The sequence below is a fragment of the Phacochoerus africanus genome, chromosome X (genome assembly GCF_016906955.1).
Source record: "Phacochoerus africanus isolate WHEZ1 chromosome X, ROS_Pafr_v1, whole genome shotgun sequence".
In the NCBI taxonomy this organism is placed as follows: domain Eukaryota; kingdom Metazoa; phylum Chordata; class Mammalia; order Artiodactyla; family Suidae; genus Phacochoerus; species Phacochoerus africanus.
In genome coordinates this window covers 49,061,481-49,078,600 of record NC_062560.1, presented here as the reverse complement: position 1 = coordinate 49,078,600, position 17,120 = coordinate 49,061,481, and the positions used below count along the sequence as shown (strand labels likewise).

Genomic DNA, 17,120 nt, shown 5'->3' with positions numbered 1-17,120 from the left:
TGTTTGAATTAATTTGGGCTCCCTTTTTATTCCTACACATATTGTTCATAACTCTAGGTAGCTCTTAGGGTTTGACCTTTTTCAGTTTTGTTATTGTTCATTGAAACTTGCCTACCTCATTAGATTGTATACTACTTAAGGGTAGACACAGGGTCTCTTATTCATGTCTGGAGACCCCACCCTGTGTCTACTCTTAAAGAGTGTACAATCCCACCCTTACCCCACCCAGTCCATCATAAATGCTCAGGAAGTATAACTGATAGATGGTGCCCTGAACTGGCCCCCACCACATTAGGGCTTTTGAACTTTTTAATTCCTTCTGCCCTGTCCTTGGCCAGTTCTTCTTATTATTCAGGTCTTAGCTCACATCTTGGCTTTTCCAAAAGGCCTTCCTTTGAAAGTGACAACACTTACGGCTTGAACCTAGCCAGAACCCAGACTGGAACTTGAACCCACGCTCCAGCACTCGAACCCAGCCTAAACCCAGACTGGGACTTGAACACACAGTTTTTAAATCTGAATCACTCACCCAGTGTCTGGACTTACTGAGGTTCAGGTTCCTTGTGCCTCAAAGTACAGAAGGAATCCAGCAAGAGACAAATAGATTAACAAATCTATTTCTTGCCTATTCCTTTTTGCTTAGCCAAAGGGATAGGCAAGAAATAGAGTTATTAAGATAGGATGTTTGTAAGAGATGCAAACTGGCAGGCAAGGAGGCTCTGCCCTGAGGATTAGGTGGGCTACAGCTTTATAATCCAAGGGGAGTTGGAAAAGACCACCTCTTCAAGTAGTAGCTCCTCCTTGGTATCCTCAAGAGTATTTGACCCTATAAGGTCAAACTAGGACAGTTATGGTGCTTATTCAAATCAGCAGAAGGGTGGTCCTTAAACTCCTGCCCTGGGTCTGAACCCCATCCCCCACCCAATGACCTGAGGCATATCTCATGCCTCCACTAGTCAAGCAAGCCTGCCTCTTTGTTCTGATGGCCCTCTTGAGCAATTTTATTATTACCTCTCAGAGTTCCCCAGGTTTCCCTATCTACGGTCCCAGTCCTGTATTGGGACTTCTACAACTACCTGTGTAACTATCCTACTCCACCCCTATCACCTTGACTATCTAAAATAGACTACATTCTATTCAAAGCTTTCTGTCTTACAACTTCTTTTATTTTCCTCATAGCACTCACTGCAAATAAGTGTTTGAAATTCTCTTATTTGACTCACTTTATTGTCTGTCTCCCTCACTGGACTATGAATCACAGGAGGACAGGGACCTTGTCTGAATCCTCAGTGCCTAGAACAGTGCTTCATACAGTGTAGGTGCTCAATAAATACATATATGAAATTGTCTGATTATTGACTGGCCCCCATGAAGAATGTTAGCACCGTGAAGGTCAAGACCTTATCTGGGTTAACACTACATCCTCACACCTAGTACAATGCCTCATGTATCGTAGATGCTCCACAAAGAATTGAGTGAATTAATGTTCCACACACATCTTAAGAGACTTCAAACTACACTTAGTTTCTTCTTCCCCACCAAACCTTTTTCCTTCTGTGTATCCTAGCTCAGTCAATGGCACCATCATCCAGAAATGACAACCAACCCAGAAATGAACTCAAGCTCCTTTCACTCATTCACCCACTGTTTTCAATTAGTCTCCTATCCCTGCCTATTCAACTTCCAAAATATCCCATTTATTTGATCATTTTCTACCCCTACTGCAACTGTTCTGATTCAGGCCTCATCTTTTTTTCATGACTAATGCAACTGCCTCCTCCTCTCCGCCTCCCCCTTTATTCCCCTTTTATTATGGAGTACTTCATAAATTTGCATGTCATCCTTGTACAGGGGCTATGCTAATATTCTCTTTTCCAAGTTAATCTATGTGCTGCTGAAGTGAATACCCTCCTACCGCCTTGTGAAGCTAAGAAAGCTTAAGCTGCAGGGCTTGTCCCTTGCCATATGGTCACATGGTCATGTTTCATAAGGACTGCAAAATATATTTAAACCACAACTGGTTAAATTGCTGTCTCTTTCCACTGAGGGTTTTCTGCTCACATTTTCCATGTATTAGGTGGTGGTGGAGCTGCCTCAGACATTTTTGAGATCCAGCTAAGTGGAAGTTGATTTGGGGGATGCATTTTTGTTTGGGTTTCGTGGGGACATTTGTATATAGTTTGAATCATTTCTATTTATAGTTATTAGCCAGGTACAGGAATGACCTCTAGGAATACTCTACCTTTGAATTTAATCTTCTATTTACAACTCTATATTCTTAATGAAATCCTACCACACAAACTGTGTAAGCTTTGAGTCCCACTAAACCTGGATTGTCCTGTGGCTAAGCCACAAACGTGACTCTGTTGCTCCTGCTCAAAAGCCTGCAGTGATTTCTTATTGCTCACAGAACAAAATCTAATACTTAGCTTCCTTTTGTAACTGTTTTCCCATGTGCATCCGTGCATTTGTACATGATAATCCTTTTACATATAAAACGTTAATTTTGCTAACTTTTATATACCTTCCATGTCTCTCTGAAATCTTCCTTGACAGCAGCAATCAGCTTCTGAGGCATTTTCTTAGCCTCATTTTGCACCTTGCTAGAGGTATCTGCGTGCTCTATTCCAATTGTTTACTTGCAAGCTTGTCTCCTGCACTGGCTGGTAATTTCCCACTGCAAAGCCTCTCTTTTTCATCATTGTATCCCCAGGGCCTAAACCCCCATCACTTAGGAACTCGGTGCGTGCACAAACACATTTTCTTTTCTAAAGCGGTGGGACCCTTTAAGAAAATGAAACAGTGAGAGGATTCCTAGGGAATATTCTAGAATGTCTGAGAAAACCAGCGCCACCTTGAAGCATGTGTGTGGAGTTCAAGCTACTCAACCTCTTCTGCCACCCCACCCTCAGGCTGTAGTCAGAAAATCGTGGGACAGGTGAAAATCCTTGAACTGTATCTGAACTGAACTCAAATAGGAGAGTCAAAGAAGAGAGATTTCAGAGTGAGCTTGGAAGTTGACAGAGGCTTTACGGAGGAACTACGACCCAGGGACCAAGGACAGGACGAGGGGGTAGTAGAAGGTGCAAGGTTCAACTTCCTGGCTCTGAAATTCAAGCCACTTGGCTTCTCTAAGCGCGTGTGCTCACTTGGGGATAATAACAGAGCTTCCCTTTCAGGGTGAAGAGTAAACGACCCCGAGACCGTGTGAAAGGGCCTGTCCTGCTGAAGACGCTCACAAAGAACAGAAGCTTCCGTGAGTACTCACCCCGCCTCCGCTCGGGACCAAGGCCCGCCCCCGCCGCCGCCACCTATTATGCTGGCGGCGCTCAGTCACAGAGTTCATCTCCTCTTATAGGAGGAGAAAGCTAGGGAGGAGGGGTGTGTGTATGTGTGTATGGTGGTGGTGCTGTTGGTGGGGGGGGCCTTAACTCCCAACTCGCCCGGAGGAGGGGTAGGCGGGGAAGACTCTGGCCCCACTCAAAATGGAGCCAAGCGCCTGCCTCGCTTAAGATGGCGGCCTCCCCGCCTCTTGGCTCAAGGTCCTCGGCGTCGATTGGGTACCTGGGGAGTCGTGCGGGTCCAAAGGTAGCCAGGCCCCGCCCCCCTTTCTCAAGCTAACGCTCCGCCTCCGACGGCGTCACGCGGGAACCGGGGCCCGCCCTTCCCCGCCTCTGCCGCGGTTACCTCGGGTGCCCGGCCCTCATAAGATGGCGGCTGGGTCCCCTCCCCGTGGCGGCGTCGCCACTCTCAATATGGTAGCTGTTTACCCCATATTTCTCCTCCCCTCTCCGCCTCAACTTCCTCGTTGTTTTGAATAAACTTTATTGACTACTTCGAATTGCCTACCACCGCCACCGGGCTTCTGCCGGCGACTTTTCGGGCTGTTTGTCTCCAGCCGGGCCGCCGGTTCATCTCCATCCTCGTTGGTTTGCTCGCGGCGATCTCCTGCCCGCCCAGCGACCCCGCCGCTTGCCCGTTCGTCGGGCGGCCGCCGGACTAGGCCCGAACCGCGGTCTCCAGTAGGCCCTAACGGCCGGGCCCGAGGCAGAGCTGTGGGGAAAGCTGGTCTGAAGCACCTCCGGGCAGCCAGGGCCGCGCGACCCAGCGGGTGGTTTGAGGGGAAGGCGAGCGAGGTTCTCCGCGTTGCCGTGACGATCCCAGAATTCGGCGCGCGCCGCCTGTGGGGCCGGAACTGCCGGCCGAGCCTCCGCTGAGCGAGGCGCCGAGCCGCTCCAGAGCGAGCCCAGCCACCGGCGCTTAGGTGGAACTGTGCTCCGCGGGCGTGAGGAATCCCTGCGGCTTTGCGGATGAGGAGGTCCCTCTAGGGTTGGGACCGAAGACATTCTTGGCAGGTTTGGGGCGTGAGGAGGTTCCTGTCAGTTTGGGAGGCGTGAAGAGATTCTCGTAAGTTTCGGAGGCTGCAAGGATATTCCTGTCACTTTCGGGATCTGTGATGAGATCCCTGTCATTTTGGGGGGACGGTGGAGTCTTGGTTAATTGGAGGGGGCCGTGAGATGCCTGCCAGTTTCAGAGCTATAGGGGGAAAATCGTGGCTTAGTTGCTTCAGTGTGAGGAAATTCTAGTCTGTTTCAGAGGGGTTTGAAGCGATTCTTTTGAGTTTCTGGGGTGCAACAAGAACCCTGTCTTTGAAGTAGATGGTGAGCTGATCAGTTTTGAGATTGATGGGGTGATCAGACTCCCGACTGATCGGGGATGGAATGATTTTGATAGTGAAGGAGCAGATCATTAAACTCTCAGAACACGACCCCAGAACTGTGATTTTGAGTTGGGCGCCTAGTCTTGTCTGCCTCGTTCCAGAAGGCATCGAGGTAATTTTCGAGTAATCTGGAGACCTCCAGGCATCTCTCATCTCACTCTAGTTGCCTCTGTTTTGGGGATGAGAGGGGGCTTTTTCTGAGGTACCCCCCCTCCCCGCCCCATCCTCTGGGCTACGGTTTGCGTCATAATAAAGAGAGCCCTAGAAAGCAAGGTTGCTAGCAAGGAGAGGGTGCAGTGAGGGATTAAAGAAGCTTCCTGAAAAGGCGTCAGATCTTTCCCTGGAACCCGGAAAGAAGTTATCACTGACCCTGGGGGCCGAAGGAGGTAGGGAGGGGGGAAAAAAGCCTCGACGGCGGAGCGCCGTTCTTTATTTGTTAAAGAAATTCTGGCGGCCGGCTGGACTTTCTCCGATTGCCCCCTACAGCCCCACCAGCTGTGTTGCATCCACGCAGCGGCAACTGCCCATTTGTAAGCTGAGGGTTGGTACCCTAGGAGACCTGATTCACTCCGTAAAAAGTGTTGTTTGTGCCCAGTCTTCGTCCAGAGAGGACGCGTGCTGCTGCCTCCCGCTCCTTTTGACGCTAAGAACCTGGCCCGCCGCAGAACGCTTCAAGGCCCGGCGAAGATGGCCTCGGTACCGGTGTATTGCCTCTGTCGGCTGCCTTATGATGTGACCCGCTTCATGATTGAGTGTGACATGTGCCAGGACTGGTTTCATGGCAGGTAAGGAGGGCAGGCCACGCTGGACAGGATGCAGTGGCCAGGTGCTCACTCACTCGATTGCTCCTTTCTTAACTCTGGTTTAGGTTCCTGCTCAGAAACTTATTTCCCCTCTCTTATAGACAGTTAACTCCAGCCCACCTCCCAGACCCAGATTCTTCCAGAATCCTTGTAGACTAGGGCCTAGCTGACATTGGCCTCTGGTTCCTCCTCTTTTTCTCTTTTCCCATATGTATATTTTCTTTGTACCCTATATCTGATTTTTTTTTCTTTAGAAAAATACTTTCCAGCTACAAAGAATTTATCTTTGTGTGTGTGTGTGTTCTGGCAATTTTGTTTTGCTTCGGATCTGGCTTTGGGGGAGATGGTGCTGCATTTTTGAGATATTTGAGTCCAACAAACATGGATTTGAGTGTGGCTTTGCATCTTACTATCAGAGTGACCTTGGGCAAGTTACTTTGCCTCTCTGAACCTCTTTGTCTTCATCTATAAAAGATATCTAATACATCCTTCCTGTTTATTTAAAGCATTCTGCATGCACTCAGTAAATAGGGGCAGAAATGCAATAGTATCTTATTTCTACAGTATTTATCTGCAGAACCATCCAGCTAAATTGAATTAAGCATTTGAGTCCAACAAACATGGATTTGAGTGTGGCTTTGCATCTTACTATCAGAGTGACCTTGGGCAAGTTGCTTTGCCTCTCTGAGCCTCTTTGTCTTCACCTATAAAAGATATCTAATACACCCTTCCTGTTTATTTGAAGCATTTTGCGTGCACTCAGTAAATGGGGGCAGAAATGCAGTAGTATTTTATTTCTACAGTGTTATCTGCAGAACCATCCAGCTAAATTGAATTAAGCAGAGGAGATATTGGGTAAAACAGCAGGGGTAAAACCACTAATGAATTCCCTCCAGTTAACTGTGTGCCCGTAAGCACCTGTCACCCAGGATTCCATAGAGGTTGTGTGGAATAAACTTGTGATATTATTCCATTATTGGGACTTATATCCCATCTCTGGGAAGAAAACCGTGAGAGGGATATGTACATGGGAGTACAACAAAACAGTATATGGTGCCCTCCCCCTGTTGCATTTTGTTAAGATTGTAGAGTTTTCAGTTGTCACTAGTCCTTTCCGAAGGAGCTGTTCCTGTTATCATACCCGAGACCAAACTGAAGGTCTTGGTGCTGCTAAATTTCTGCTCTTTGCAGGGATAGTCCTGTGCAGCACCTTCAAATTCATATTCAGCTGATCTTTATTGATATTTACTTCGTGCTAGGTGCAGAGTTACTGTCTCATGTTAAATTTCATTTAAGAGGGAACAGATCTAGAGGATGGGGCCTTTTTCTTTCCCCTAGAAATAAGTGGGAATTAAGATACCTTTTGGGATTCCTGATATCTTTGATAGTTCCCCTACAGAATAAAATTCAATATCCTTTGTGTTATAGACAAAACTTTTTGTGATCTACTTGATCATTCTCATTTCCTGTCATTCCTCCTCCCTTTTTCATTATGTCCCAGCAAGACTGAACTACCTGTATAATTCTGAGGAAATTTTATACTCTTTTATGGTCTCTTTGTTTTTGCACATGCTATTCCCACTAACATCCTCCCATTTACAACTCAGCATACCTCCTCTGTAGAAGTCCTCCTTTCTTTGGGTTCCCATTGCACTTTGTGTACATCCTTATTGAAACTTATTATTTCATCATATAGTTATAAGTATGTCTTTGTCACTCATTAGCAATAGTACCCGAGGGCAGAGATGATCCTTTCATTTTTGGTATCCTTAGAACCTAGTTCAATGCTAAGCATGTAATAGATTTTGAGTACATTTTTGAATGAATGAATGAATGAATGGGTTTTCTTGAAAAAATTTATTGTCTGTAGCCACTGCTTTTGATTGTGTAGGTTTAAACCTGGACAGTGAACTCCTACCCATAATAAAGAGACCCTAACTCTGCAGTCTGGGAATAGGAAATAGGAATGAATGCTTCATAAGTGTGCCAGTCCCCATGACAGACTGGGCTTATGTTTATCTCATCTAATCCACATCCAAGCCTGAAAAGTAGATATTTCTTTTTCAAATAACATTGAATATTTTTTTCCTGACTCTTTGAGACATGTTCATTGTGGAAAATTTAGAACAAGAATAAAGAAGGAAACAAAAATCATCCGTGGGCCTACTCTCCAGCACAATCCACTATTTAATTTTTTGTTGCATTAATTCACATTGTTTGACTTAGAATATAATCATATATTTTTACAATATGGGGTTATAAGTACCATTTTGTAACCTGAGTTTTAATTCCTCTTCAACATTATGAGTATTTTACCAAGTCATTCAATATTAATCTAAAATGGGTTTATGATATCCCACTGTATTATCTCTGCCATCAGTTACTTGGTCAGTTCATCTGAGGTTGGATATTTATGTTATTTCTAATTTTTTATATTATAAAACTATGATGTGAGGGAAACTTTGGGGGTTCTGGAAATGTTTTGCATTTTGATTTGGGTGCTGGTTAAAACAAGAAGAAAAACACCATGGTGAACATCTTTGCACAGTAGAAACTTGACATTTATAAGGAACACCACCGAGTCCTTTTAAGAATTCCAAATTTACAAATATGGAAATGGGTTTATGGGCCAGGCCCCTCCTTACTAACATTTCTGTGGTGAGTCCTGTGTTTCTGTGCACACCCTAACATATAAGTTAACTGCCTTAATTTTTTTTTCCTCATGAAAGAGACCAAGCTTTTCTCTCTTCTCATGCCTTTCTCTTTGGGCTGCCAGACAATAAGGAATCCAGCTGAGAATCAGGTCCTTGGTGGGTGGCTGCTCTTACTTACTCAGTGCATTACACACACACACACACACACACACACACACACACACACACACACACACACACACACACCAGGCTTACAGTGTTCTAGTTAAGTCTATACTTTGGCATAATAGGTACGCACACACACACACACCAGGCTTACAGTGCTCTAGTTAAGTCTATACTTTGGCTTAATTAAAAATGACTAAATATTGTGGACTTTCCATGGTTGCTCATAGTATTTAAGCCCACAAATGCCTATAGATGGTATAAATCTGTTAAGATTTCTGATGATTTCCATAGGCTATATTTCTTAAAGTCCAATTAGATAGCAGTAGTGCCATATTACTTCCTGGAAAGGTCTTAACAAGGAAAATGACTATTCCATTTTGCTGGTGAGAATCTGGAACTCATTGAGGTTAAATTACTTTCTGAGTCTGAATTTGAATTTAAAATTATCTGGCTTCAGAGCCCAGGGTCTCAAAAGTGGGGAAAAGATGATATAGCTCCATTCCTCTACTGTAGAGGGCTGGATTTTGCAAAGCACATCGATTTGTAGAGCAGTGGTTCTTAAACTTTAGGGTGTATCCAAATCACTTGGAAGACTTCTTAAAAGGTAAGATAGGTGGTCCCCACCTACAGTGTTTCAGATTCAGTACATGAATAGGGGCCACTTTCAGAACCACTGGTTTAGAGCATTGTTCTGTCTCAATTCCTTCCCTTTCTCTGGGGTGTGACAGCTTCTAATGTTGGGGAATGGGTGGGCTAATATATCATTACTATACACTGTTGTTCTTAAAGTGTGGTTCATTAACTAGGAATTTGTTAAAAATGCTGATTCTTGGGTTGGGACCCAACAATCTATATTTTAACAAACAAAACAAACAGGTAGGTTTTTATGTACCCTAACTTTGAGAAACATCACTTTACACTGGAGGAAGTTAGCTGGCAAGCATTTATTGATGTCCAGGGCTTTGGCAAAACCTCACTCCTTTACAATTTTCCTGTCTATAAAGGAAGTTATTGGTTAGTACATCCCCAAGAGGGTTGCTGTGGTGTGGACTCTTAACTATAGAGGAAATGGCACTGGCTTCAGATCTAGGTTCAGATTCTGACTCTTGTTAACTTTTTAGCAAAGGATTTCATCTCTGTGAAGCCTCTGTTTCCCCAAGAGTGTAATGATTTAAATAAAATGGTAGTGGCCCTTGTTTATTAAGCACCAGCTAGTGTGCCAGTAACTATGCTAAATAAACACTTTGCTTAGTTATCTTTATTTAATCTTTTTTTGTTTTAAAATTATGAATTCAATTTATCCAATATTAGGGCTATTTTTTTTAATTTTTAAAATTGAAATATAGTTGATTTACAATGTTAATTTCTGTTGTGCAACAGTGATTGAGTTTTATATATTATATATATATATATATATAGTCTTTAAAATATTCTTTTCAATTATGGCTTACCATAGGACATTGAATATAATTCTCTGTGCTATACAGTAGGACCTTATTGTTTTTCCCCTCCACATATAATAGCTTACATCTGCCAACCACAACTGCCCACTCCATCTCTCTCCCTTAGCAACCATAGGTCTGTTCTCTTTGTCTGTGAGTCTGTTTCTGTTTTGGAAATAGGCCCGTTTGTGTCATATTTTAGATTCCACATATAAGTGATATCATATGATATTTGTCTTTCTCTTTCTGACTTCACTACATAATAATCTCTAGTTGTATCCATCTTGCTGTGAATGGCATTATTTTGTTCTTTTTAATGGCTGAGTAGTATTCCATTGTTTGTGTATACACATACCATATCTTCCTTATTCATTCATCTGTCCATGGACATTTAGGTTGTTTCTATGTCTTGACCATCGTGGGGACTATTTAAATTATCTATTTTATGTTGGATGTGTTGTCGTAGTTTGTGTTTTCCAAGGAATTGATCTATTTCTTTTGTCTTTTTTTAGGGTAAAACCCACGGCATATGGAGGTTCCCAGACTAGGGGTCTAATCAGAGCTGTTGCTGCCTGTCTACACCACAGCCACAGCAATGTGGGATATGAGCCACGTCTGCGACCTACACCATAGCTCATGGCAACTCAGGATCCTTAACCCACTGAGTGAGGTCAGGGATTGAACCCATAACCTCATGGTTCTTAGTCAGGTTCATTTCCGCTGTGCCACAACGGGAACTCTGAACTATTTCTTCTAAGTTGTCAAATTTAGGTGTTGATAGTCCTTTATTTTGATATCTGCAGGCTGGCTTTGTGATGATATCTATATCTCATTTTGTTCCTGATATTGAAAATTTGTCTTCTCTCTTTTTTTCTTTGTTATAGACTTGCTGGAGGTTTGTCAGTTTTATTGATCTTTTCAAAGGACAAGCTTTTTGTTTCATTGACTTTTCCTATTGTCTTTCTGTTTTCAATTTTACCGATTTCTGCACTATATTATCTCCTTCCTTCTGCTTTCTTTGGGCTCATTTTGCTCCTCTTAATGTCTTGAGGTCGGAGCTTAAATTATTGATTTGAGACTTTACTGTTTTATAATGTAAGCATTTTGTGCTATTGGCTTCCCTGTTAGTACTGATTAGCTGTGTCCCACAAATTTTGATATGTTTTCCTTTTTATGTAGTTAAATGTGATTTTTAATTTGCTTTGAGGCTTCGTATTTGACCTATGAATTATGTAGAAGTATGTTGTTTATTTTCCAAGTGTTTGCACATTTTCCTATTATTTTTCCGTTATTGATTTCTGGTTTGTTTCCATAGTAGTCAGAGAATATACTCTGTATGAGTTTAGTAGTTCCTTTAAATTTACTGAGGTTTGTTTTATGGCCCAGGATATAGTCTGTCCTGGTAAATGCTCCATGATCACTTGAACAGAATGTATATCCTGCTGATATTAGGAGTAGTTTTCTATAAATGTTGATTTACTTCTGTTGGTTGATGGTACTGCTGTATTCTTCTTTTTGCTGGTTTCTCTGTATAGTTCAGCTACTTGTTGAAAAGGAGATTTGAAGTGTCCAGCTATAATTGTCAGTTTTTCTATTCATCCTTTCAGTTCTGTCATTTGCCTCACATCTTACAGCTTTGTTGTTTGATGCAGATGCATTTAGGATTGCCGTGTGTTGGTGGATTGACCCTTTAATTGTTATGTAATGTTCTTCTCTATCTCTGGTAATTTTCTTTACGTGGAAGTCCACTTTATAGGATATTAATGTATCCATTAATATAGCCACTCCTGCTTTCTTTTGATTAAAGATTGCATGATATATCTTTTTCTATCCATTTGCTTTCAGCTGACATCATTATGTATGAAGTGAGTTTCTTGTAGATAGCATATAGTTCAGAATTATTTTTGTCTGCTCTGCCAATCTCTTTTTATTGGTTTATTTAGACTATATATATTTAATGCTGTTAATGATATGTTATTTGTCATTTTGTTTTGTTTTGTTTTGTTTGTTCCCTCTGTTCTTTATCTGTTTTCTTTCTCCTGTATTCCTTTGGATTACTTAAATCTTTTCAAGAATTCCATTTTGATTTATCGATTATGTTTTTTTAGTATATCTCTTTGTATAGCTTTTTCAGTGTTGCTGTAGGTATTAACATAAAACATACATAACTTACCACAATCAACTGGTATTGATATTTTACCAGTTTGAGTGAAGAGTGGAAATCTTACTTCCCTTTAAATTATGCTACCCTGGAGTTCCCATTGTGGTGCAGTGGAAATAAATCTGACTAGTATCCATGAGGACATGGGTTTAATCCCTGGCCTCACTCAGTGGGTTAAGAATCCTGCATTGCCATGAGCTGTGATGTAGGTTGCAGATGTGGCTCAGATATGGTATTGTTGCGTCTGTGGCATAGGCCGGCAGCTATAGCTCTAGTTTGACCCCTAGCCTGGAAATTTCTATATACCATGGGTGTGGCCCTAAAAAAAAAAAAAAAGCAACAAACAAATTATTTTCCCCTGTTTGTCATTATCTTAAATACTTCATCTACATACATTAGAACCATATTATACAGTGTTATAATTGTTTGCTTGCTTCTACTATCAAACATGATTTAGGAAACTCAAGAGGAGAAGGACAGTATATTGTATGTACCCATATTTTCACACTTTCCCTTGTTCTCTCTTACTTTTTTATGTTCCTAAGATTCCTTCTTTTTTTTTTTAGGGTCCCACCTGTGACATATGGATGTTCCCAGGCTAGGGGTCGAATTGGAGCTGCAGCTGCTGGCCTACACCACAGCCCCAGCAATGCCGGATCCTTAACCCACTGAGCAAGGCCAGGGATTGAACCCACATCCTCATGGATACTGGTTGGGGTCATTACTGCTGAGCCACAGCAGGAACTCCCTTAAGATTCCTTCTTTTACCATTTTCTTTTTATTTATTTATTTATTTATTTTTCTTTTTTTGGGAGGGGGCTGCACCTGCGGCATATGGAAGTTCCCAGGCTAGGGGTCTAGTCAGAGCTGTAGCCGCCAGCTTACACCACAGCCATAGCAATGCCAGATCCGAGCATGTCTGCAACCTATACCACAGCTCACGGCAACGCCGGATCCTTAACTCACTGAGCAAGGCCAGGGATTGAACCCGCATCCTCATGGTTCCTAGTTGGATTCGCTTCCGCTGCACCATGACAGGAACTTCTCCTTTTTGTTTAGAGAGCTTCGTTTAGCCATGCTTTTAGAATTGGTATACTGGTAACAGATACTCTAAGTTTTCCTTCATATGAGAATGTGTTGGTTTCCCTTGAATTCTGAGGGGTTTTTTCATTTGATATCAGATTCTGGGTTTCCAGTTCTTTAATCTGTTGAAAACTGTTGTGCTACTTCCTTTTAGCCACCATGGACTCTGATGAGAGATCCTCTGTAATTCAGATTGGTGTTCTCCTTTAGGAAATGTCATTTTTCTCACTCCTCTCAAGATTTTCCTTTGTCTTTTATGTTCAGGGCTTTGATTATGCTATTTCTTTTCAGTGTGGATTTCTTTGGGTTTGTCTTTTTAGTGTTACAGGTTGCTGAAGCACCGTTCTTTTTTTTTTCCAATATATTTTTTTTCAGTTTTATTGAGATATAATTTACATATAGTACTGTTTAAAGTGTAGAATATATTGACTTGACTTAGGTATATTGTGAAATGATTACCACAGTAAGTTAACATCTGTTTCATATTTGGTGTTTTTTTTTTTTTTTTTTGTCTTTTTCCTATTTCTTGGGCCGCTCCGGCAGCATATGGAGGTTCCCAGGCTAGGGGTCAAATCGGAGCTGTAGCCACCAGCCTACGCCAGAGCCACAGCAACGCAGGATCCAAGCCACGTCTGCAACCTACACCACAGCTCACAGCAACGCTGGATCGTTAACCCACTGAGCAAGGGCAGGGACCGAACCCGCAACCTCATGGTTCCTAGTCGGATTCGTTAACCACTGCACCACGACGGGAACTCCTGTTTCATATTTGTACAAAAAAGAAAGAAAAATGAGTTTTTTTGCTTGTGATAAGAACTTAGGATTTACTCTTAGCAATTTTCAATACCATACATCAGTGTTAACTATAGTCATCGTGTTATACAGTATATCCTCAGTACTTATTTATCTTATAGTGGGAAGTTTATACCTTTTGACCACCTTCATCTAGTTCTCCCACACCCACCTCTGGGGGGTAACCACAGATTTGCTCACTTTTTCTGTGAGTTTGAGGTTTTTGTTTTTTTAGATTTCACGTACAAGTGAAACCATACAGTATTTGTCTTTGATCTGTTTCACTTAGCGTAATGCCCTCAAGGTCTGTCCATGCTGTTGCAAATGGCAGGATTTCCTTCTTTTTATGGCTGAATAGTACTCCATTTTGTGTGTGTGTGTGGGGGTGGTGTTTATATATATATATATGTTACTTTTTTTTAATCTGTTCATCTTTTAATGGACACTCAGCTTGTTTCCTTGATTTGATTATCATAAATAAGTTTGCAATGAACATGGAGGTACAGATAGTTCTTTGACGTGGTAATTTTGTTTATTTCAGATAAATACCTAGAAGTGGAATTGCTGCATCATATGGTAGTTTGTTTTTTGGACTTGGGTTTTATTTTTTTGCTTTTTACGGATGCACCTGCAGCATATGGAGGTTCTCAGGCTAGGGGTTCAATCAGAGTTACAGCCACCAGCCTATGCCACAGGCACAGCCACGCCAGATCCGAGCTGTGTCTGCAACCCACACCACAGCTCATGGCAACTCCAGATCCTTAACCCACTGAGCAAGGCCAGGGATTGAACCTGCATCCTCATGGATACTAATTGTGTCTGCAACCCACACCACAGCTCACAGCAACGCCGGATCGTTAACCCACTGAGCAAGGGCAGGGATCGAACCCGCAACCTCATGGTTCCTAGTTGGATTCGTTAACCACTGTGCCACGACGGGAACTCCTTATTTATTTATTTATTGGTAGTTTTATTTTTAATTGTTATTTCCCCAATACAATTTTTTTTGTAGTGTACAGCATGGTGACCCAGTTACACATATATGTATACATTCTTTTTTCTCACATTGTCATGCTCCATCATAAGTGACTAAACATAGTTCCCAGTGCTACACAGCAGGATCTCATTGCTAATCCATTCCAAAGGCAATAATCTGCATCTGTTAACCCCAAGTTCCCAATCCATCCCGCTTCTTCCCCCCTCTATTTTTAATTTTTTGATGAACCTCAATACTGTTTTCCATAGGGGCTGCACCAGTATACAACTCTATGAACAGTACACAGTGTTCCCTTTCCTCCATGAGCTCGCCAACACTTGTCTGATAATAAGCCATTGTAATAGGCTTGAGGTGATATCTCATTGTGGTTTAGATTTGCCATCTCCTTGATGATTAGTGATGTTGAGCACCTTTTCAAGAACCTGTTGACCATTTGTAGATCTTCTTTGTAAAACTTGTCTAATCAGTTCCTCTCCCCACTTTTTAACCAGATTTATTTTTTTGCTATTGAGTGTATGAGTTCTTCATATATTTGGAATATCAACCCCTTTTTAATATATGATTTGTAAGTACCATAGTACCGTAGGTTACCTTTTTATTTTGATGACCTTTTTTTTTTTGCTGTGCAGAAACTTTTAATTTTTTATGGTCAAACTAAACTTTTGATTTATTTTTGATACTTATTTTTGATTTTGTTGCTTGTGTTTTAGGTGTCATATCCAAAAAACCATTGCCAACGTCCATATCAGGGAGCTTTTTTTCCCTATGTTTTCTTTTAGGAATTTCATGGTTTCAGGTCTGACATTTAAGTCTTTAGTTCATTTTGAGTTAATTTTTTTTTTGTATTTTGTCCTTTTAGGGTCGCACCCATGGCATATGGAGGTTCCCAAGCTAGGGGTCTCATCGGAGCTGTTGCTACAGGCCTACACCAGAGCCACAGCTATGCCAGATCTGAGCTCCATCTGTGACCTTCACCACAGCTCACGGCAATGCCAGATCCTCAACCCACTGAGTGAGGCCCGGGATTGAACCCACAACCTCATGGTTCCTAGTCAGATTCGTTTCTGCTGGGCCACGACGGGAACTCCCATTTTGAGTTAATTTTTGTGTGTGGTATAAGCCAGGTGTCTACTTTCTTTCTTTTACATGTGACTATTCCATTTTCCCAGCACCATTTATCAAAGAGACTGTCTTTTCTCCACTGAGTTGTCCTGGCTCCCTTGTGAAATATTAGTTGACTGCGTATGCATGGGTTTATTTCTAGGCTCTAGATACTGTTCCATTGGTCTACGTGTCTGTTTTTATGCCTGTACCATACTGTTTTGAATACTAAAGCTTTATAATACAGTTTGAATCAGGAAATGTGATGCTCCCCACTTTGTTGTTCTTTCTCACAATTGCTTTGGCTGTTCTGGGTCCTTTGTGGTTCTATATGAATTTGAAGACTGTTTTTTTTCTGCTTCTTCATAAAATATATACCGCTAGAATCTTGATAAGGATTGTTTTGAGTCTATAGTTGGCTTTGGACAGTATGGACATTTTAACAATATTGAGTCTTCTAATCCATGAACACAGGATATCTTTCCATTTCTTTGTGTTTTTTTCCATTTCTTTCACTGTGTCTTGTAGTTTTCAGTGTAGAGATATTTTACCTTCTTGGTTAAATTTATTATTAAGTATTTTATAGTTTCTGATGTGGTTGTAAATGGGATTTTCTTTATTTCCTTTTCAGATAATTTGTTTTTGGTGTATATAAATGCTATAGTCTTTTTTTTTTTTTTTTTTGCTTTTTAGGGCCACACCCACAGCATATGGAGGTTTCCAGGCTAGGGGTCAAATCGGAGCTACACCGGCCGGCCTACACCACAGCCACAGCAATGTGGGATCCGAGCTACATCTGAGACCTACATCACAGCTCCCAGCAACGTCTGGATTCTTAACTCACTGAGTGAGGCCAGGCATTGAACCTGCAACTCATGGTTCCTAGTCAGATTTGTTTCTCCTGTGCCACAATGGGAAATCCTAAATGCTACTGATTTTTTACATGTTAATTTTGTATCCTACAGCTTTATGGAATTCATTAATTAGCTCTAATAGTTTTTTGATGGAATTTTTAGAATTTTCTATATATAAAATCATGTCATCTGCAAATAGAGATAATTTTACTTTTTCCCTTCTTTCTTTCTTTCTTTTTTTGTCTTTTGAGGGCTGTACCTGCAACACATGGAGGTTCCCAGGCTAGGGGTCCAATCTGAGCTACAGCTGCCAGCCTACACCACAGCCACAGCAACGCCAGATCC

General features: G+C 41.8%; 1 protein-coding gene and 1 pseudogene across 4 annotated transcripts in view; one reads left to right on the top strand and one right to left on the bottom strand.

Annotated features, from left to right (window-relative positions):
• Nucleotides 1-1,806: 1,806 nt before the first annotated feature.
• Nucleotides 1,807-1,907, bottom strand: LOC125118987 (uncharacterized; annotated as a pseudogene).
• A 1,265-nt stretch (nucleotides 1,908-3,172) lies between these two features.
• The window catches only part of PHF8 (PHD finger protein 8), a 106,452-nt gene continuing 92,504 nt past the window's right edge, over nucleotides 3,173-17,120 (top strand). For 2 of the 4 annotated variants that reach the window (XM_047764439.1, XM_047764436.1), the window contains exons 1-2: nucleotides 3,809-4,407; nucleotides 5,316-5,505. In XM_047764439.1, coding sequence (XP_047620395.1) covers nucleotides 5,408-5,505 — 98 coding nt within the window. In that variant the 5' untranslated portion in view covers nucleotides 3,809-4,407; nucleotides 5,316-5,407. Of the gene's footprint in view, nucleotides 3,257-3,808; nucleotides 4,408-5,315; nucleotides 5,506-17,120 lie in introns of those variants that run through there. The other 2 variants (XM_047764437.1, XM_047764438.1) reach the window with 2 other exon arrangements.